Source organism: Pelodiscus sinensis, chromosome 1, assembly GCF_052426305.1.
Source record: "Pelodiscus sinensis isolate ZL-2025 chromosome 1, ASM5242630v1, whole genome shotgun sequence".
Taxonomy (NCBI): Eukaryota; Metazoa; Chordata; order Testudines; family Trionychidae; genus Pelodiscus; species Pelodiscus sinensis.
The window spans coordinates 116,009,545-116,032,978 of NC_143052.1; the positions used below are offsets into that span (position 1 = coordinate 116,009,545).

Genomic DNA, 23,434 nt, shown 5'->3' on the forward strand with positions numbered 1-23,434 from the left:
GTTGCTGTGTAAATTTAAAAATTACACTTTTTCAAATTAGTTTACTTGCTATTGTTTCTTGTAAGATCTAATTTTGTTGTGCCTCAAAGGCTGGAGAAAAAAAAATGTTTCTCATTGTTTCAATTAGCCTGTGTTTTTGACAGCATGTTGTGTATGGCCAGTTTCATTATTCTCTTCCTATTTGTGACAGTATCTAACACAGCAATTAGGAAAATAAATTGATAATCCACAAAAATTAGCAAGGAGATTTAGGGTCAGCTGTAGCCACTGAAACTGTTATCACTATTATCTGTCTTTAAAAAAATTGATGAGACTACAGTTTTTGGTGTCTAATTGTCTGCGGGCAGATTTAGTGAATGTATTAAGGAATAATGATTTTGATGATGGTTGTCAAAAAAAAGGAACCTTGATGAAATGATGATTCTGTTAATGTGGTGTCTTGGCTAAAGTCCATCATAAATTAAATTGGTAAATATTCTAGCAGGAGCTAATATGTTTCATTGTAATCTGGCTACTTTGTCATAAACCTGGCAGAGCTGGGCACTTATGCTTTTCCTTTGTAAGGAGAATTCTAGGGACATCAGAGCTCAACACAACAGGTCCTGCCAGCCTCAAGCTTAAGAGACAAAGCAGTCTGGCCATGACACTTCTACACACAAGTGCTGTGTCTAGACTGGCCAGTTTTTCTGGAAAATCAGCCGCTTTTCCGGAAAAACTTGCCAGCTGTCTACACTGGCCGCTTGATTTTCCGCAAAAGCACTGACCTCCTACTGTAAGAAATCAGTGCTTCTTGCGGAAATACTATTCTGCTCCCATTCAGGCAAAAGTCCCTTTTGCACAAAAGGGCCAGTGTAGACAGCTCAGATTTGTTTTCCGCAAAAAATCATGCCAATCTAGACGCAGCCCAGCAGTTCCCAGCAGTAGGGACATGCCCCTTGGGACTGTGATAGCCAGATGGGTGCGGTTGACAAGATCCAAGGCAGTAGAGAATCAGGCTCGTGCTCTTATCAGGTTCAATGCTGTGTTAAAATTATACATGCAATTCTTATTTTCAGCATTTTTTTTTCTAAATGGACATGAGTGTTAGTACTGCAATCCAGTAGCCTGTTGATGGGACTCTGTTACCTTCCTCTTAAGGTGGACAGACTACTCAGTAGTGTTTAGTAACATAAAATGTAGGTATCAACTTTATAAGATCCAGTCTTTCCCCACTATACTGTTAACACAAAATGTTAAATCATTTGGCTCTGCAACCTATATTCAAGTGTGGCATTCACGCTGCACAGAACAGCAGTAGTGTTTGATGGTTGTTCTTGCCCTTGAAATACTGATTGGCTAGGGAGGGGCAGGCCTCTTCTCTGGTCTCTGCAGCTATGTCTAGACTACATCCCTCTTTCAAAAGTGGGATGTAAATTAGATCGAAATTGCAAATGAAGCCTGGATTTGAATTTCCCGTGCTTCATTTGCATAAGGGCAACCACGCATTCTTGCAAAGAAGGGCTTTTTGAAAGTGAAACTGCTGTCTAGACGCAGTTAAAAATAAAAGTGTTTTTTTTGTTTGTTTGTTTTTACCCCAAAAAGATCCTGTACTCCTCATTTTGGCTCTGTCTAGACAACATTCTATTTTCGAAAGAATATGCAAATTCTATGGGAATTTGCATATCTTCCATTCTCACTTTCAAAAGTGGATCTTTCGAAAGTGAAAGTAGTCTGGATGGGGGGGATTTTTGTAAAAAAACTTTCGAAAAAATGTTATTCCTTAAAAAATGAGGTTTACGTGTGGTTTTTTTTGAAAGAGGGGTTTTCCCGGAAAAAAAAGTCGCGTCCAGACTACTTTCACTTTTGAAAGATCTGATCTCACTTTCGAAAGCGGAAGAAGATATGCAAATTCCCACAGAATTTGCATATCCTCTTTCAAAAGTAGAACTTAGTTTAGACGTACCCTTTTTGAGGAGCACAGGATCTTTCAAAAAAGGGTTTTTTCCCCCCAAAAGAATCCCATCTAGAGGGCGGTTTTACTTTCAAAAAACCCTTTCAAAAGAACGTGTGGCAGCCATTATTCAAATGAAGCACGGGAAATTCAAATCCCGGCTTCATTTGCAGTTTCAATTTGTCAAATTTACATCCCTCTTTTGAAAGAGGGATGTAGTCTAGACATGCCCTCCCTCTCCACCTCATCCAACCAGGGAGATCTCAGGAAATCCTGCTTCTGCAGCTGGCTCTCCTCTGATGCAGGGAGTTGCCTTTCTAGGCTTTAAGAACCACCCACATGAGCTATAGGAAAATGCATGTGCTGCTACTGCAAATTTCAACTGGCTTGAGCTAAAGGATGGTGAATATGCACGGAGACTGGTCACTGGGCCTATGTCCTATCACTGAGCACCAGAGGTAGGAATAAACTATAGCCCAAAAGGAAAGAGGTGTTTTAAGGAACCAGTGCTGCAGGGGCAGCCAGCACTGGATTTAGAGTTCCTAGTAGGCATTTTAGTTTTATGTCATGCTCCTGTTGATTGCACTTTTCAATGACACTGCTGTTCTGTACATTCTAATAAATGAATGAGTACATTTGGAGTGATTCCTGGGTGAATTCACCAAAAGTTCTAAAAGTTTTTTTGGGGGGGAGGGGGAGAGGAGAGGAGAGGAGGAGGAGAAACTAGCAGAGAGGGAAGCAGTGTTCCTTCTAATTTTTTTCCTCCACATGCTGAATACATTTTATGTGCACCAGCTTTGGGCATTCTGCTAATCAACGGGGCGGCATTTGAATCTCTCCTGGGTGGCTGCCTAAGCACTCTGCTTACAAGGAACACTGAGGGGAGCCCTCAAACAAAGGTGATGTATTTTTAATTGTAGAAATCTTTGTTCCATGTCACCAACACGGGTTATAGTTCAGCAGTCTGCAAGATTTCTAGGATACTGGTGTGAGATCACTCAAAAGTCACTAACACCTCCCCGCCTCCCCTGCATAAGTCAGCTCACTACAACACTACATGTTGAACTCAACAGATGGGGAATTTTTTTTCTCGCTACTTTCAAGCTATTTATGCATTTGAGACAGTTTAATAACATGGATAACTACCTCTAAATATACTGAAACAGGACAATTAAGTATCACTAGCCACACTTAAAACAGCTATTCAAATGCTGTAATCTAAATGAGATTCACGTGAGTCAAAGTTGGATTCAGTTTCCTCAAAATGTCAGATTAGGAACAAAGAATCTCCAGTGTTGGGGAGATACCAGAAAGACCTTTGAATAAAAATACACATGGCACTTACGCATTATTAGAAAATTAAATCTCCAAAGTGGGGTTTAAAGTATGGCATCTTTTTTCCATGCTGGCAAATCAAATTTATAGAAAACATTAAAAAAAATTCTATGAACATAAGAAAACTGAGTATCCAAAATCTTTGTAAAGGGAAAGATCATCTCAGTTTCTTTTTATAAAATTATCTTACCTAATTTAACTTTTCATTACTTATTCTGGAAATATTCTTTATATCACTAATTTTATTGCCTGATTTGAGTTTTTGATTTGCGGTTTGTTTGTGCTATGATATATAAAGCAAAAATGATTACTATCACCATTCTAGCAGTTTCATATTATGAGTACAATTAGAAAAAGTAGTGTTATATAGAATTTTCAGAAAGAAATACTAGTGAAAATTGTAGAAGAAGATTATGAGAATTACATTCTGAATTTCTTTCACTATGTTTTCTGGCTTCTGTGTTGCTTTTGGTTAATGTAAAGTTTATAAAATAATGCTATTTATTTACAACCATGGAAATAACTGTTGTCTCCTTTACAAATTTAGACCAAAGAAAAAAAAGCTCATCTACTCAAAGAAAATGATGCATGAGGAGAATGTATTAGTTAAATCTTTACTAATCGATCATAAATAGTTGAAATATTTGATAAGTTAATTTCTTGTGTATATATTTTGCCAAAATGAACATGAGCATAACTTGGAATTTTTAAGGCTTTCGGTTGGTTCTCCCCCTCCCCTTTTTTTGTTTTTGCACTTAGCTTGCTTTACTGGAATGCTAAATCTATTTGTTTTTTAAACTTTGTGTTATCATAAACAGTTCAGAACACTCACCTGTTTTCCTTTAATATTACATGACTAATTTTGTTTACACAAAGAATAAAAACTTCACAGTTTTTAAAAATTCCTGAGTATGACATCATTTGCTTTAAGAGGATCTGGCAAACTAAAGGTGCATCTACACTGCACCATAACTCGAAATAAGATATGCAATTTGCGTAGCTCAAATTGCGTATCTTATTTCAATGCTATTTCAAAATAGCTTATTTCATCATTTGGTGCTGTCTACACAGCACCAAATTTTCAAATAAAGTGCTATTCCAAAATGTCCCTTAGTCCTCATAGAATGAGGTTTACAGGGATGTGGAAATAGCGAACCTGAAATAACTGGCTTGCTGTGAAGATGCGGGACAGCTATTTTGAGATACTTCAGTATCCCGAAATAGCATTGGAGTGTAGATGTAGCTTAAGACTCCTAAACTTATATTGCTCATACAGGAAAATATCATTTTATGGACTTTTACCCTTCTTTGTGTGAGAGATCAACTAGTATACTGCATTAATACAATGTTATGTGTTTGTTTAAACAATTTAACATGTGTTTCTTGTCCTGTGTGCTATTTAAAAGTGTAATAAACTTTTGATTGGACTCCCCTTTGTTCTAACATGGAGGGTAAAGGAAAGCCTGGCAGCAGTGGCTGGCAGATGGCAGTCCTACCAGCAGAGCTCTGCCAGATTCTGACAGGTAGGGAAACAGGGATGCTGGAAGTTTTGAAAAAACAACAGTTTCTTCAAATTCCTTACCCACTCCACAAGGAGGTGAAAAGAATAAGTGGGAAAAGCAGGTTCAAAACAATAGCAGGAAGAATGAAAACAACCACCAACACTGCATTATGATGTCAGGTCATGGAACAAGGTGCAACTCACTGCCGCAGCACCTCCTGCTGGCCACTGAGCAATTAGCTTCTCTCAGCACTGGAATACTCCCTTACTGCCCATGCTTCACTTCTGGTTCCCTCTTCAGAGCATATAAACCTTTTACCTACTTATACATTAATGCTTTTGCCACATTACATTAGACTCCACATCCCTTCCCAGACTACTGCGTCCTCCCATCTAGGTACTGCCCAGCCACAGTGCCCCCACACTCTGGGGGGTCTTCCTTCTCAGGGAATCACCCAATCACCTATGCCCATCTTGCCTCACTGATAGGGATGTGAAGGACTAGTCGACTATCCAATAAGCAAATGCTTATTAGACAGTCGATAGGATAGTCAACTAGTTGCTGCACCCCGCCCCCCGTTGCTGCCTATCAGGCTGGGAGCCCAGCATCAGGCTCCTCATAGCACTTCCAGCTGGCCCTTAATTATCTGCAGCCTCACCTGTGGATGCCTACCACTCAGCCTCCCTAGACTGCCTTTAACCCTTGTAGGGCCAGTGAGGGGTCATATTATTTGGTGAAGTGACATTTGGGTTCTTAAAGACTGACGACAATGGAGAGGTTACCTCTTACTGTGGAACTAACTTTTCTCTCTAGAATGCTCCATTTTAATGGTGGGAGAGTTTTATTCTTAGGTCACATTATTAAGATGGTCAGAGTCTCTGTTTCAAACCCAAGTTCCTTGATTATTTCAGTTTTTAGCACTTTATAATAAATGTGCACATCACCCATAAAGAGTACCTCTTCATGTCAGGCAATATTAGAATTGCTACGGTTCATTTCAAACTTGTAAGCTAAAACAAAACTGTTCAAAAGAAATTTCATAACATAAATGTTGGTGCTGTACACTAAAATTCTGCAACTGGTATATAATGATGTCATTACACAAGTTAGGATAAATTTTGGTCATGCTTTTAGCTTTTATAGATGTTATATTTACCTAGCTGCACTGAGTTTTCTTCTGGTGCATAAACCTTTGCATTCCTTTTTATTTAGTAAATAAAAAAAGAAGATATGGATATGCCAAAGTAGTTCTTTCCACAGCTACACTAAAGTAGTATTGGGGAAGCATACTAATTTTTGCTGCCTATAAAAAGTTGCTCTTGGTGCTTTTATTCTTTGTTTAAAAAACAAAAATCTACCTTCACAAAGGTCTGTATTTTTCATAAAATGCTCCATCCTAAGATTAATATTTTTATGGAATAGTCACAAGCACGCAATAACATGTAAAAATATTACCTAAGGCAAGTAAAGGAAACTAAAGGAAACTATTTTCTATTACATGCTCATTTTTGAAGTTATTCATTGTGATGAATCATCATCTTCAGCTCCATTCCTCTGACCATGGCTAAGAATCTGTCCCAAGACACGCTGAAATCAACACCTACAACTTGTTTTTTGGGCAGAAAACTCTTGCTGCAATCAGATTAAATGCTTCTCCAATAACTGGGGAGTGAGCTGAGGTGGACTTTTTCCTCTGGGTTTCTCCTTTGTGACACAAGCCCATTTGCAGTTCACTACTCTGTGTCAACAGCTCTTGCCGGGCTGGGATACTCACTAAACCTAGCATACCAAACCTAGCATATCAATGTCATTTTATGTATCTAGAAGGTGTCATGTAAGATACCATAATTTTGTACATATTGAATGAAGAGGTAATAGTCATAGAATGTTTGGCAAGCAATGCATAAGCCCTGTCTTCCCTAGAAAAAGGAATGTATTTGTTTAGCTGTCCAGCCAGGTTGTTTCTGCTTGACAATGAAGGTCCACTTCCATATGAGGTAAACAAAGCTAGCAAGCATGGTACTACATTTTAGGGGAAGGGAAGAAAGAAACTGAGAGCCTGAACCTGAAATGACACATAATTGAATCAACTGATTGCATACCCAACATTACTGTATTATAAATGTATCCAGTAAAGTCTTTTCTGAAAGCTAATGATACACTAGTGATTAATATCATTGTGAAATATATATATTTACAGTGTGTGAGGAAATATGAATACCTAATGCTATTATATTTTACAGTCTGTGAGCAAACAGAGAAACAGGTTCCTGCCAAGACAGGAGCCATCTATCTGTCTCCAGTGAAATTAACCAAGCTGTGAACAAAAATAAAGGAAGCCTCATTTACATAGGAACGAGTAAGGTGCTTGGAAGTAACCCTGGAAGGGAAGAACAGCATGAGATCATAATGTATCTGGGGACAAAACCATAAAACAGCTATATAAGAAATAAACCAACTGGTCTGTAATGGTAATGAATATCCAGGCTGTATAAATATAACAATCTGTTACAATCTCAGGTGTACCTAACCCCAACAATAGCATGGCTAGAATGAAATGAGGACCAATGACTGAGATGGAACCTGGCCAGACAATTTTGAGACAGAACTGGTAACACTGCTAATGCACCTACAGCAATCTGAACATCAATACCACAAAGACGCCTATATGATGGTGTGGCCCAAAATCAGCTATATTCATTTTATAATATATTACAAGATTTGCCTGGCATTGCTCAGGTCCTTCAATAAGTTCTGTTCATCTTCATTTAAATTATTGCTTGTGGGGCAGTAAAGGGGCTCCGTATGCAGGCTGCTGCACAAAGAGAGGACAACCCCAGCCCTTTCTCCCCAAAGCAGCTTGGGACTAGGTGAGAAATGCCTGTCCATGGCCACGGCAACTACATTGGGCAAGCTGGGGAGAGGGGTACATGTTTTCCAGCTGGAGACAGACAGATACTCAGACAGACAAACAGACACACAAACATACCAACTCTCTGAAATCTACAGTAGATAGCTGTTCCTTTCTCCAACCCTGCTCCCTGCTGCCCAGATGGTCTCCACCTCTGGCCCTTGGCTCCCTGCCTTCCCATGGTCATTCTGCAGTATAATTCCATCCTGCAACCCCCCGCCCTTTCCATTTAATGAGAGCATCAAATTCTAGGCAGATCCCATTTTCAAAATTGGGTGGTTTTAGCACTTTCCATTTAGCAGGTGCTCTTGAACAAATGGTCTTACAGACGGATGGACAGACAGATGCACATTTGTAATATTAAACACAGCGCCAAGACAGCAATGGGGGAAAAAGGCAAATGTTTCCAACTCTCACAATCTATGCCAACAAAAATGGTGCTATGGGATTTGGAAGTCTGTGAGTTTTTTAAAACCCTCTCACCTGCCAGGCAGAGCAGTGTGGAAGAATAGAAGCAAGCCCAATAGTCAATACTTTCTAGATCACACCAAGACTTTGGAGTTAACAGTATGCGTGTCTTCCGAGTGGCACACTACACAATCAGAAATTTAAGCTTACAGCATTCCTGTCTTGGTTCCATTTAGGGACCCTGCATCAGGAACAGGTATAGTCCCCAAGGGGCAGGCCTGAATAGCCAGGTCCTAACACTCACAACCAAAGCTTAGTTCATAATGCTCCTTTTTAAGTTCTGTGTTTATAATACATTGAGAAAGTAACTGGGGAAAATACAAACTAGTAGACATTTAAATGATAAATTAAAAATTGGTTCTGAGAAGGCGACTGCCTCTTTAAAATTAATGTATTTTGAAAACTGGAGTTTGGAGACAGAAAAGAAAACTCAATACATAGAAAAAGCAATCAGGGCAGAGTGAGAATAAGACAAAGCATAGCTGTAAAAAGGATTATGCAATTTCTTAGCATTATATAACATTGAAAGTAACAGAGGGTATGTCTACACTAGAAAGTTAGTTCGAACTAACGGACGTTAGTTCGAACTAACTTTCCTATGCGCTACACTAGCGCTCCGCTAGTTCGAATTTGAATCGAACTAGCGGAGCGCTTAGTTCGAACTAGGTAAACCTCATTTTACGAGGACTAACGCCTAGTTCGAACTAGCTAGTTCGAACTAAGGGCTGTGTAGCCCTTTAGTTCGAACTAGTGGGAGGCTAGCCCTCCCCAGGTTTCCCTGGTGGCCACTCTGGCCAACACCAGGGAAACTCTATGCCCCCCTCCCGGCCCCGGACCCCTTAAAGGGGCACGGGCTGGCTACGGTGCCCGTGCCAGGTGCAAGCCTGCCAGCACCCAGCTAGCAGACCCTGCACCTGGCACGGCACAGAGCCACCCACCCGATGCCCCCCAGCCCACTCCCTCTTGCCGGGACCAGGCTGGCGGCTCCCAGGAGCTTGCCCTGGACCGCAAGAGGCGGGCACCTTCCTGGGCTAGTGCGGACATCGTGGACCTCGTCCACGATCTCCGCACTAGGCACAGGAAAGTGGCCGTCTAGGGCAGGAGAGCTGCCAGCCTGGCCACCCAGGACCAGGTGTGCATGAAAATCAAGGGGGTCCACTGAGACCCCCGACACTGAGCCCTGAGCTTACAATGGCCGTACTGGGTCAGACCAAAGGTCCATCTAGCCCAGTAGCCTGTCTGCCAACAGCGGCCAACCCTAGGGACCCTGGAGGGGATGGACCGAAGACAATGACCAAGCCATTTGTCTCGTGCCATCCCTCTCCAGCCTTCCACAAACTTTGGGCAGGGATACCACTCCTACCCTCTGGCTAATAGGACTCCATGGACCCAACCTCCATCACTTTATCTCACTTCCCTTTCAACTCTGTTCTAGTTCTAGCCTTCACAGCCTCCTGCAGCAAGGAGTTCCACAGGTTAACTATTTGCTTTGTCAAGAACAACAACTTTCTCTTACTAGTTTCAAGCCTGCTACCCATTCCTTTCCTTTGGTGTCCTCTAGTCCTTCTTTATGGGAACTCAGGAAGAACTTTTCTGAATGCACCCTCTCCACCCAACCCCTGCTTTTAGAGACCTCTATCCTGTCCCCCCTCCGTCTCCTCTTTTCTAAGCTGAACAGTCCCAGTCTCTGTAGCCTCTCTTCATCTGGGACCTGTTCCCAACCCCTGATCATGTTAGTTGCCCTCCCCTCTCCCAGCCTTTCTCTTCCCCTCTCCCACCTCCTTTTCCCAGTCTCCCCCAGTTTTGTTCAATAAAGACAGAGTCAATGTTGGAAGAAACGTTATCTTTATTTTGTACATCAATAAGAAGGGGGGCTAGGGAAGGGCAAGTGGAAGGAGGTGAGGGAGGAATGGGGTACGAGCCCCCGATGGGGAGGACTGGGCTGGCTCTGCGGGCTTCTGGGGGTGGAAGCTCTCCTGCAGCCCCCCAATTACTCCCTCTCCCCAGATGGCAGCCTGCGGCAAGTGCAGCCGGGCTGATGGCCGAGTGGTGTGATGTGCCCAGTGTGGGCACTCAGGGCACTCCAAGCCAGAACTTCTTTGCAAGCGGGGCACCCCTTAGAACTGTGTGTCCGGGGTGGGGGTCGGGACCCTTTAAGCGCAGCCCTCGGCTAGCCTGAGACAGCATCTCCATGCTCTAAGTCCTCCTTTTATGCCCTGCCGGCACTGCTTCCGGCCATCATTAAGCCCTGTTCAGAGTCCACTCAATGTGGACTTACTAGTTCGAACTAGCAAAACGCTAGTTCGAACTAGTTTTTAGTTCTAGATGCGTTAGTTCGAACTAGCTTAGTTCGAATTAACTAATTCGAACTAAGTTAGTTCGAACTAGCGCTGTAGTGTAGACGTACCCAGGCTGATTTAGAAAACTATTTTATTGCTGTTTGTTTTTAAATGCACAAAAGAGAAAAATAGAGACATGAGAGTTAACAAAACCATTAAAAGGAAGAAATTGTTAATAATTAAGAACCCCACAAAGCACATTAAGTAGAAATGCCACGTTTACTTGTAACTATTGCAAATTAGACATTAATTTGAACAGAGGGAAAAATAAATAAAATTATCAAAACTTTCATGTTGAAGGAAAAACCATGCTGAAAACATGCAAGTTAAACATAGACACACTCCTCAACCACATTCCATCTAATTGGCATCACAGAAAAGTTGGAAACACAGCTGGTGGCCCCAATCCACAAAGGATCTTTGGCATCATAACTGCGGTGTCACAATGCCTAACTTGTATGCACCTAGAAAAATCAATGAAACAACGATGTGATAAACCAGAGTTAAGTGCCTACCCTCCCTATGCAAAGCATCGGGAAGGATACAGGCATCTTAGAAAGCGATCCAGTGCATTAAGTAGGAAGCTGACTATGCAAGCTAACGGCAAATGCTGACAAGAGGTGTGTTGCCAACATCCAGGCATTAAATGCATAAGCCTGGGCACTGGGGAGTCACCTACATCTGTTTGCAATTCACACCCAAGACACAACTCCTGAAGTCAGGAGGCTTAGGTGAATAAGCCAAATGTTGTGAGAATGCAAGAATGAGTGGCCTAACTCCACACAAAACAGCATAGCTTCCCCTCCCCTCAGACCTCTTGCCACAGTGACAACTTAATTATTTATCTGGGGATCTCTTCCAGGGCCTGGATTAATGGCCATTCTCAGGAGAAAGTAGATATGGCTGAAGCACTGCTGCAGTCTAGCAATTTCCAGCAGACCTTGGCGAGCTGGGCAACAGAGTGTAATTCAGAACAGTTCTGAGACACTGATCAGTTCTGCTGAGGGTAAAGGACAGACCTCAGCAAGTCTCCAGATGAGAAAGTTGGCGAAATGGCTAAAGTGACCACTCCGCTTTTCTCCTCTCTCAGCTGCACCAAATAGTCAGCTGTGACCAAGTTCTATCTGGCATGGAAGTTGTGAGGTTTCATGAACACAAAATATGTAAGGATAAAATGTATTTTATTTTTTTAAAAGAACATGGACAATTATCTTAGTTATGAGTGTTGTATTTACTGTACAGTACACTCACTCTTTTTTCCAAGGGCTGAAGTAGCATAGCTAACATAATCTTAGCCCCAGAAAGCAGGGAGCAAAACATGAATTACTACAGACAGCCTCAGAGAAATACCTGAGTTACAGTCATTAAAAGCATTTCCTAAACTACAACAAAGATATTTGACCACGAAAGTGATACAGCATCTTAAATTGTATAATTAATTTCAGAATTCTGCTTACATAGAAGTTTGTCGCAGTTTTCCATGAGATTTTGTGTGTGTGTGAGAGTGACACTTCAACTTTTGGAACTGGGACAGACCGTACTGTAAGCATTGATGTTCTGGTCTGATGAGAGGAGGAGTGCGGACAGTTGTGTTCTTAGTATCCAACAGCAGTTGTCCAAAATGGCATAGCAGCCTAAAAGGCGAGCTGAAAATCTATTACTATACTACAACTGCAATATTCCCTGCATGTTTGGAGTGAGATTATAGCCATTAAGATAAATTAATTAACATTACTGTACTCAGACCAATCTATGTGCTAAGTCCTTAATAACAGAAGATCAGGCCACCATTGTATATTGTATTTAACATAATGATGAGAGAAAGAAAACTCATGCAGTAATATTTAGGATTATGTGTAAAACATCTACATAAATATTATGTGATGTATGCAATTCAACAAACAATTTGTGAAAATTAAATCCAAATAGTCTGGGTCAGACTCTAAAATAACAAACATTAGATTCGAGCACATACCCATCTGGCATCCTACGTTCCAGAATTCTTGAGGATTATAATTAGAAGATGTAGCTCTAGTCCCTTTGGGATAAATTCTTGTAATAAATCTAGCCGTATGCCTAACAAATTCGTTACCTGAAAAAGAACATAAAATTTAAGATGGGCATTACTACAAAATGCAAATAAACAGGTCGGCTACGTCTACACTGGCCCCTTTTCCGAAAGGGGCATGCTAATTTTACAGGTCGTAATAGGGAAATCCGCGGGGGATTTAAATATCCCCCGCGGCATTTAAATAAAAATGTCCGCCGCTTTTTTCCGGCTTTTAGAAAAGCCGGAAAAGAGCGTCTACACTGGCCCCGATCCTCCGGAAAAAAGCCCTTTTCCGGAGATCTCCTTATTCCTACTTCGAAGTATAAATGGTATACTTCGAAGTAGGAATAAGAGATCTCCGGAAAAGGGCTTTTTTCCGGAGGATCGGGGCCAGTGTAGACGCTCTTTTCCGGCTTTTCTAAAAGCCGGAAAAAAGCGGCAGACATTTTTATTTAAATGCCGCGGGGGATATTTAAATCCCCCGCGGATTTCCCTATTACGACCTGTAAAATTAGCATGCCCCTTTCGGAAAAAGGGCCAGTGTAGACGTAGCCGTCATGTTTCAAATAAATAATCTAACTGTGCTTTTTTTTTTTTTAGTTCTGATACAATTAACAGAGTAGTGATGGTCATATTTCTTTAAAATATTTCCCTGCATATCTAATTTTACTTAAGTATATGACTTCTTAAAGACTAAATTCATAGTGAAAATATTAAAAGTTCATGAGAAATTCTGGAGAATTTTGTGGAGAAATTCTGGAGAATTTTGTGGAGAATATTTCACTGTTTTTGTTGGTGGTGGTTTGGATTAGTGTGTATGTTTTACACTAAACATTTCTGCCTTTTAAGGAATGGGAAGGACTAGACATAAGAAATGTATTGTAAAGCCATTGACTACTACAAATGCTCACTAGGCAAATTCTAGCCCTGCTTGGTATAAGCTATTCATTTTTTATTGCTTTCTCATGACATACATACAACAAGTGACTAATCTGGCCCAGTGAAAAGCTATCACAGAACCCGCATTTAATGGATAATCTTGTTTACAGTATTTGGAGCAAGACCAGTTATTCAATGGGCATAGAGCTAGACCTTCTCACTCCTTGATGCGTTCACCTCTTAAATAGGTTTAAACAACACTGCCAAGGAGGAATTAGTTTTATAGTTACCAATAGGGACTATTCCTATGTAGTAAGTAATAGTTCCTACTGGTAACTGGCCTGACCAATAGTGCTAGAGTTGACCTTATGCAACCTTTTGGGTTGCATAAGGTCAACTTGGCACCATTTTTCCCAGTCTTACCAGCCACTGAAGGATCTGCACAGCGCAGGGCTATTCTTAGGTGGCATAGAACTACTAGAGAAGTTTCTATGCCAAACTTCTTCATTGTGTAATCCCCGTTTTTTCCTCCCTGGGTTACTCAGGAGCAGGTCACACTCACATGTATGCCTAGGCGCCTGATGTTTTTAACATAAAAGGAGATCCTGAGTACTCCAGTGGCAATGTTGTTTGGTTGGGAATTCCCTGTCCACTCCCTTGCTCCCTAAGAATATACAATGTTGATGCCTCCACCTGGCTGGCTTTGTACACACTTAGTGGTGTGCCTTAGGAGCCTCCAGGAATAAAATTATTCCAACAGTAATCTGGATTTAACCCCAGGACAACAGTTATAAATAATATACATCTAACTGATTACATAAAATTAACACACCTTTACTTAAAAAGGTAAGGAAACAGGGTTTAACAGGTTAACAGTGAATAACATCAATTGACAAAGTACACAGAAATAATGGGAACTTATCTGACATTTGCACTGCCACAATTTATCCCACTCCAGAGTGTACACTCCTCTGAAGTCAGAGTCCCAGACACTTGCTTGTGTGGGCACACTTGAAGGTCTGTAGCTAGAGTGGAGACAGCCCAGTGCAGGTCCTGGGTTTGTTAGTCCAAGCTGAGTAGCCAGCTACAAAATCCCTCTGCCACTGGAGCAGACTCCACCAAATGCCAGAAGCTCTGATTCACTGGGCTGGTCACTCTGCCTCTCTTTGGACCCAGAGTTAGTCTATATCCCTGAGATCTGTCCCAGGCAGCACTTTCCCAAAGAGCCCACGGAGTTACTTACAGTTTCCACCTGTGTGCAGGGTTTATGCAGTACTTCTCAGCCACAGGCATAGCCAGAGTCTCTCCCCTTTAGAGGCAATCAGCAGCCTGCTGGATCCAAGCCCCATAGGCTTTCAGCCCCAGGCTCTAACCTCAACACAACAGCTCCTAGACTGAACCAAGGCTCCTTCACAGCAGTATGGGTCCTCTGTCTCAAAAAAAATGGAGAGCTCCTCTCCCAACAGGCCTGAACAAGCCCCACTTCCTCCTTTTTTCCTCAAGGGCTCATGGGAGTTGTAGTCTCCAGGGCTAGCTTTCAGCACAAAGGATCCTCCCAGAAAAAGTCAGAGGCCCCTTTAGTAAGAGGACTACACTTATGAATAGTGATGTCAAACTTTCCTAACTTCCCCACAAGTTTTTTGGCAGCTGGCTCAAGTTAAAGTAGCCTGAAGCTACTAAAGGGTACTCAGAGGCAACAGTGGTTCAGACCAGGCCGAAGTTGTAATTCTACCTAATTCAATCTCTCTGTGAGGGCAAATTATATGCTTTGGAGATTATTCTCCCTTTAGTCAGAATATGCAATTTTCATTAAGGCAAATGGTGTACATATGCACATCAAAAGGAGAATATAGCCCATTATATGGTAAAAATGTGTTCAATATAAATTCAATAACAGAATGTAAGATTACTCAGAACCATTTGGTACAAACACACACATTATTGTTTTCAATTAAACAAAACATATTCATATGGTTCCTTTACTATGAAATATTTGTTTTTATGAGACCATATGAATTTAAAGCAATACTGAAATATTTTGAAAAAATATTTCATTTTTCTTAATAAAGCAATGAATACAGATCTGTAACACTACTGCAAGAATAGTTCTGAAATTGAATTATAAAACAAAACAATAAAATGCAGACTATGGGTTTCATAATATTTACTGACTGTTTTGATAGCTAAGCAATGAACTATAGCAACCTTATAAATTTTATCTGATTAAATCAAAAGAAATTACCTGACTGTTTGGCAAGTTTTCGTGCTTTAACCTCTCCAATTGAATTCATTTCATAGAACTTCTGTTTTTCTCTTGACTGCTCAAAGTTTTTAAACTTCACAGCTTTGGTAAAAATCACAAGTTCTGAAAGCTCCATGGCCAGTTTTACCTTCTTAATCTATAAATATAACATGAAATCATTGAAGAGTCTGTATTTTACTATTTTCACGTATTTAATTACTGTTGTTGCCAATCCAGAAAATATTTTTTTTTATGATTTATATATGAAGAAGCTAAAATGAGAGAAGTCACATGAATCCAAAATACTCTGGGCCTGAGTAGGACACATATTGTATTTAGGGCCCTACCAAATTCATTTTGGTCAATATCACAGTCATATGATTTTTAAAATTGTAAATTTCATTATTTTAGCTATTTAAATCTGAAATATCATAGTGGTGTAATTGTAGGAGTTCTGACCCAAAGGAGAGTTGTGAGATAGTTGTCAGGTTATTGTAGGGAGGGCTTGAGTACTGCTATCCTTAATTATGTGTTGCCTCTGGCTACGGTGTTGCCTTCAGAGCTGGGGAGTTTGAGGGTGGTGGTTTCAGGCTAGGAGCCCATCAGCAGCACAGAAGTAAGGATGGCATGGTAGGGCACGTCTACATAGCAGGGCTAAAGCTGAAATAATCTACGCAACTTGAACTATGTCAATTACATAGCTTAAGTCAAAATAGCTTATTTTGGCATTTGGCACTGTCTACACAGCAGGAAGTCTGAGAAAGAACACTCTTCCTCCGACTTCCCTTACTCCTCGTTCAATGTGGGTTACAGGAATTGGAGTAAAAAGTCCTCCAGCTCGACATTATTTTGACATTGTATTGAAATACCTGTTTGCAGTGTAGATGTGGATTATGTTATGTTAGTCCCAAATATAATGTCAGTTAGTCCCAAATAACACTGCTGCGTAGGCGAACCCATATGATATCACCATCCCTTTTTCTGTGCTCTTGCCTTCAGAACTGGGCCCTCAGTCAGCACCAACCACTTTCTGGCTTTCCAGCCATGAAGGTAGATGTACAAAAATATGGGTGACACGCTATGATATTGCTTCCTAACTTCCATGCTGCTGCTGCCAGGGAGCGGTCTTCAGACCTGGGCAGCTGTCCAACAGACACCACTTTCAGACCACCCAACTCTAAAGGCAGGGGCAGACATAAAAGTGGCAATACTCTGACCCCCTTAAAATAACCTTTTGACTTTCCTGAAACCTCCTTTTGGCCCGGGACCCCCAATTTGAGAAACATTGGCTGCCTCTGTACAATCTGTATAGTATAGGGTAAAAGCAACAGAGGCCCAGATTACACAGGGGGAGACTAGATTTCACAGTCAGCATCTTTCATAGTTGTGAATTTGGTAGGGCCCTAGTTATATTATATTTAGTAAATACAAAATACCAGTTATATACAAATAATGCATATAAATGTACAGAACAACAAAAAACAACATTAGTTTACTTATCATGAACAGAAACAGGAAGATAATAACTCATTCCCATGTGGCTCTGTGTAGGTGAAATTGCAGCTGCCTATCTGTAACTTAATGCTCATCCAGCATGGTGGTATCTGAGAACCACATACATTTTAAACAAGAAAACTGGAAGTTCGCTGATCATGAGTTTGCTCTTCTCTCCAAGTTCTATCTAATGGTTATTAGCTGGTTTATTGTTGTTTGTTTCTTAACATTTTTTTATTCTTGAGGAAAACTGTGGTTAATGGATGGGGCCAGACTTGCTGACTCCAAATATTCAAAAATCACTAGTTAAGCCCCCCAGGAATCATATTGGTTTTAAAATCATGAGCTTTTAAATATAAACTATTTAGTGTTCTGTTTAATTGCCTTCTGGCTTTTGCACTTTTTCAGTTTATATTCCCCAGCATTTCTCTGCAACCAAGAGTACTAGCAACTTAACTTTCTTCTTTTTTTTAAGTGAAAGGTGAGTGTGATGTATTCACATCTCCTGGTTTTCAGGTATCATAACACTTGTGATGAGCATCACCCTAACAGGAACTTACATATTGCACTTCTGAGGTCATTCTGATCTTAAAAAAATAAAAGCAATAAAGGTGTGTCTCCATCAATCTCAAGCCATTGTGTGGTTGCCAGCTAAACTGCTCTTCAGTAATGCAGATAACACAGCATGTTCTGGACGCAGAGAGAGAAAGATGTGCCTCAGCAATCACAGAACCAACCCCTCAGCCCCCAGCTCTGAGGGCTGTGCTGCAGGACCTGATGGTAGCCTCTGTACCTGGGGCTCTGTAGCCATCCCTAGCTGTGGCCTCAGCCTGGGGTGATGAGGGGTATGAACAGAGATAAGAAGGGGAATGCAGCTCAGCACCTCTATCCAGCCCTAGTGGGTAGCAAGCCACTGTGTGCTGGGAGGCTCCCGACAGTCACTAGCCCCCAAGGGCACTGCCTGCCCCAGAGCCGGATCCTCTTCCCCGGTAACTTTTACTGGCTGTTCAGTAAGGCTATGTCTACACTGCCTCTCTCTTGCGGAAAAACATATGCAAGTGAGTCTAAGCGTGGAATATCGCCATGCCTCATTTGCATAATTAATTAGGCTCCTTTTTTGCACATAAGGTTTTTGTGCAAAAAGGAACCGTCTACACAGCTCCTTTTTGTGCAAAAAAACTCTCTGGCACAAGAGCCGTTCTTCCGCATGTTTCCCCCGATGAATGGCTCTTGCACAAGAGGGAGAGGGGTTTGCGCAAAAAGGAGCTGTGTAGATGGCTCCTTTTTGTGCAAAAGATTCTTTTGCAAAAATGGAGCTTCATTAATTATGCAAAAGAGGTGCAGCGATAGTCCACGCTTAGCCTCATTTGCATATGTTTTTCCTCAAGAGGCAGTGTAGACATAGCCTAACTGGGGGCTGGCAGCTGAGCAGCAGTTGCCACCAACGTCAAAACTGCCTGCTCCATGGCACCAGCCACAGCAGCATCCACCCTAAACTGCCTGGCTCTGGTTTCCCATCTCCAACCTGACCAGGGAGCAGAGCAAGATGAGAACCACTGGCCTATGGAAACAAAACTGGATGAAACACTATAAAATTGTTACAGACCAATTCTACAAGCCAAATACACAGAGAAGGGTTGGAATTACATCCACAAATTTAATTCTCACATCTATGGCCTCAATTGAGATAATGGATGGTTAGGACATTATCAAACAAACAAAAAAACAATGAAAGTGCCAACCGCTCTCTGTCTGTGTAGATTCTTGTGTTAGTACTCTGCCTCTCTAATTGCTATCCTATGATCCTTATCTGCTTCTTTTAACTATCCAATTTTTAGGTGCTTATAGATTACCAGTTTGGCCTGTTTGGTTTTCACTTTGATATTTACATACCCTTTGCTTCTTGTTTCCTGCCCCCTTCCGTTATTTTTTCCTTCCCCACTCTGTCTTCGCCCCTATTTATTTTGGGTCTGGACATCCTAAACTCAAAACTCCGGTCATATGAAGAAGTGGGCTGTGCCCACCAAAGCTCATGATACCATCTGCATGTTTTGTTAGTCTATAATGTGCTACCAGACTATTTGTTGTTTTTTAAGTTTATCCTATATAGACAACAGGTACGTCTAGACTACAAGCCTCTTTTGAAAGAGAGAATCTAGACTACAGCAAGTACTTTCGAAAAAGCGAGCCACTTTTTCGAAAGAGAGCACCCAGGCAGTCTAGACGTAGCCATAGGGTCTATTTGCCTGTCAACTGAGGACTCAAGGTATATGTTTTGCTTTGATGCAAGATAAATTCTGTTCCTCTTAATGTAATAGAACAAGAATTTTGCTTTGTTAGTCCCTGCTTGCTATATTGTCAGATGAACTAATATTGGCTTTTCTGCTGCATGGCACCAGCCAGAGTCACAGCCATCCTACACTGCCTGGCTCTGGCTTCCAACTCCAACCTGACCAGGGAGCAGGGCCGGGGGAAGTGAGCTTTACAAGGCTGAGAATTGGAGGCACTTGATATCTGATGTCTTCCGTTGCCCTGACCAGGGATCCTGGGCTGATCAGTGTTGAAGTGGGGTGTTTCAGCATAGAGCACATTCTTTTAAGGATTAGCTGTGGATCTATTACGAGGCTAGAGGACTCCCCCTCTGGCTGGCAGACACCAAGTTGGAGGGAGAGAAAGAAGAAGACCAAAAGGGCTGATTAAGGCTACATTTACTTGGCAGTTATTATGGAATAGTTATTCCGAACTAGCTTATTTCGAAAAGGCACATCTACACTGCAGGGAAGCCTCAAAATTAGTCCAAGGCAGGCTTCCCTCTGGGTATGTCTACACTGCAAAGTTAATTCAAAATAACAGCCATTATTTTGAATTAACGTTAATAGCGTCTATACACGCAAACCGCTATTTTGAAATTAATTCGAAATAGCGGAGTGCTTAATTTGAATTTGGTAAACCTCATTCTACAAGGAGTAATGCCAAATTCGAAATAGCTATTTCGAATTAAGTGCTGTGTAGACATTAATTCAAAATAGGGGGCCTCCAGCCTTCCCAGGGTGTCCTGGTGGCCACTCTGGGCACAACCAGGAAAACTTACTCTCCTCTCCCCCAGCCCCGGAGCCATTAAAGGGGTAGATTCTGGCCACAGTGCCTGTGCCAGCTCCAAGCCTGCCAGCCCAAAGCCAGCAGTGGCCACCAGGGCCCCCAACCCAGTGGCCCCAAAACATGAGCCAGCAAGTGACTGGCAGCCAGCCCTCCACCGCTCCCCAGGAGTAGTCTGCCAGCTCCCAGGAGCCTGCCAGGGGCTGGGCCAGGGTGGAGATCATGGACCTTATTCAGGTTTCAGGGGGATGCCCCCAACGTCCATGATCTCCGCACTAGATGGAGGAACATGGCCGTCTATGGCAGGATAGCTGCCAGCCTGGCCACCAAAGGCCACATGAGAACCCAGGAGCAGGTTTGCATGAAAATCAAGGTGGTCTGGCAAGACCCCCCAACTTTGAGCTCTGAGCTTCCCCTCCTCCTTCTTCCCCTGGCTTTCCCCTTCCAGCTCCCATCTCCAGGTTTCTCCTTCCCCTCTCCCATCCTCTCTCTTCCTCTCTCCCACCTCCTTTTCCCAGTCTCCCCAGAGGTTCATCCCCCCCAGTTTTGTTCAATAAACCCAGTTTCTATTTTTGAATATACATGTCTTTTATTTGACATCAGGAAGGGGGGCTAGGGAAGGGTAAGTGGAAAGACGTGAGGGAGGAATGGGGCACAAGCCCCCGGTGGGGAGGACCGGGGTAGTTCTGAGGGCTCCTCGGGGTGGACGCTCTTCCACAGGGCCTCCTGGATCCTGACAGCCCCCTGATGGACCTCCCAGATGGTAGCCTGCAGCTGGGCTGATGGCAACGAGATGCACCAGTGTGCCCAGTGCCAGCTCTGGATTCATGTGGCCGAGTGCTGTGATGTGCCAAGTGAGGGCACTCAGGGCACTCCAAGACAGGACTGCTTTGCTGTCCCTCATCGAGGTAGACAAGCAAGTAGGGAACCCTGAGAACTGTCTGTCCGGGGTGGGGGTAGGGTCCCTTTAAGCCCAGAGCTCAGTTAGCCTCAGGCAGCAGCCCCACACACTAAGTCCTAACCTGATGCCCTGCCGGCACTGGTTCAGACCAGCCTTAACTTTGGTTCAGGGGCCACTTAGTGTGGATGCGCTATTTCGAAAGAGCAAAACGCTATTTCAAAATAGTTTTTGTGTGTAAATGTGTATATTCAAATTAGCTTAATTTGAATTAACTATTTTGAATTAAGATAACTCAAATTAATGCTATAGTGTAGACGTACTCTAATGCAAATGTGCTATTTCAATTTAGAGCCCCAGGAGGAATAACTTAGAATGGCCCTGGTGAGGGGCTATTTCGAAATAGCAGAAGTGGAGCATCTATCCATGCCTTATTTCAAAATAGCTGTTTCAGAATAGGCACTATTCCTCATAGAATGAGGTTTACAGACATCAGAATAAGCTGCCTGTTATTTCGAAATTATTTCGAAATAGCGGAATAGCTGGGTAGAAGCTCGCATAATTATTTCAAAATAACAGCCATTGTTTTGAAATAATTTTGCTGTGTAGACACAACCTAAGAGAGCAATGAGAGAGAGAGGGAGGGAGACTGTTGCTGAAAAATCTAGGAATAATTTCAGAGCAGCTCAGAAGATGCAGACAAGCCAAAATATGTGGGAAGCTCTTCCTTAGCTCTGAGACCTGGAAACAGAAGAATCCAGCAATTCCATACCTCATGAAGCTGCAGATTTCCATGACAAAGAATAATCAAGACAGAGCTTGGTAAGTTTATGGAGGTGATGGTATGATGAGACCGCCTAGGAAGGCATGTGACCCATTTACAACTAGCAGTGACTAGAAATAGGATATGAGCTGGAGAGGGCTGAGATATTACAGAGAATTGTTTTCCAAGTGCCTTGCTGATGGGTCTTGCCAAAATGCTGAGGGTCCAATTGATCACAATATTTGGAGTATGAAGTAAATTTCCCCCAGGTCAGATGGGAAGTGACTCTGGGGGGTTTTGCATGCCTCTGCAACATGGAGCACAGGTCACTTGCACATTTCTAATTAGCATAAATGGTGGATGCTTTAAACTGAAGTCATTAAATCAGGATTTGAGGATTTCAGCAACTCAACCAGAGGTTATGTGTCTGAGAGTGGGTGAGTAAGATTTTGAGGCCTGCAGGAAATCAGACAAGATGATTGCAATGGGCTCTTCTGGCCTTAAAATCTATGAGTCCATGTATCTATCACATTAATTTACTGCGGACACTTAACATACCGTATTTTCCGGCGTATAGGGCGACTGGGCGTATAAGACGACCCCCTATCTTTTTAATTAAAAGATAGGGTTTCATCTTATACCCCAGCGCCCCTCCGCCTCCTTTGCTCCCGGTGTCCCTGGTCTGCTGGAGATGGTCCCCAGCAGACCAGAGGCACCGGGAGCAAAGCCGCCAGGAGCGCCTGGGCTCCCCCCCCCCCCGCCGGAGCCCCTCCGCGGCTTTGAAAGCCTCGGGGGAAGCCGGCGGGGGGGCATCCCAGGCGCGCATGGGCTGCCCGCCTGCCGGAGCCCCTCCGCGGCTTTGAAAGCCGCGGAGGGGCTCCGGCAGGCGGGCAGCCCATGCGCGCCTGGGATGCCCCCCCGCCGGCTTCCCCCGAGGCTTTGAAAGCCGCGGAGGGGCTCCGGAGGGGGGGCAGCCCATGCGCGCCTGGGATGCCCCCCCGCCGGCTTCCCCCGAGGCTTTGAAAGCCGCGGAGGGGCTCCGGAGGGGGGGCAGCCCATGCGCGCCTGGGATGCCCCCCCGCCGGCTTCCCCCGAGGCTTTCAAAGCCGCGGAGGGGCTCCGGCGGGCGGGCAGCCCATGCGCGCCTGGGATGCCCCGCCGCCGGCTTCCCCCGAGGCTTTCAAAGCTGCGGAGGGGCTCCGGCGGCGGGGCATCCGGCGTACAAGATGACCCCCGATTTTTGGGGGATGTTTTTTAACTTCAGAGGTCGTCTTGTACGCCGGAATATACGGTAGTAAACAGTGAAAGTAAACATGGAACTAACTACAAGCCATTTTTAGTGTCAGCGTTAAGAGTAGAGGTTCATTTAACAATCTGTTTGGTATCTTAGTAAATGAGAGAGCTAGCCAGGAGTTTTGTTAAAGTACTAAAAATACAATTTATTGTCTTCCCCAAGCCTACCTAGTGCGGTGCATTAGAGTAGAACACAGAAAATTAGGTGAATGAGGTTCTTTGAAGCTTCTTGGA

The 23,434-nt window shown here is 43.0% G+C and overlaps 1 protein-coding gene across 1 annotated transcript in view; it reads right to left on the reverse strand.

Moving 5' to 3' along the window:
- The window catches only part of PLCZ1 (phospholipase C zeta 1), a 118,786-nt gene that overhangs the window by 23,918 nt on the left and 71,434 nt on the right, over positions 1-23,434 (reverse strand). The window contains exons 8-9 of the mRNA XM_075897749.2: positions 15,657-15,813; positions 12,461-12,577 (exon numbers count right to left, since the gene is read on the reverse strand). Coding sequence (XP_075753864.1) covers positions 12,461-12,577; positions 15,657-15,813 — 274 coding nt within the window. The remainder of the gene's footprint in view (positions 1-12,460; positions 12,578-15,656; positions 15,814-23,434) is intronic.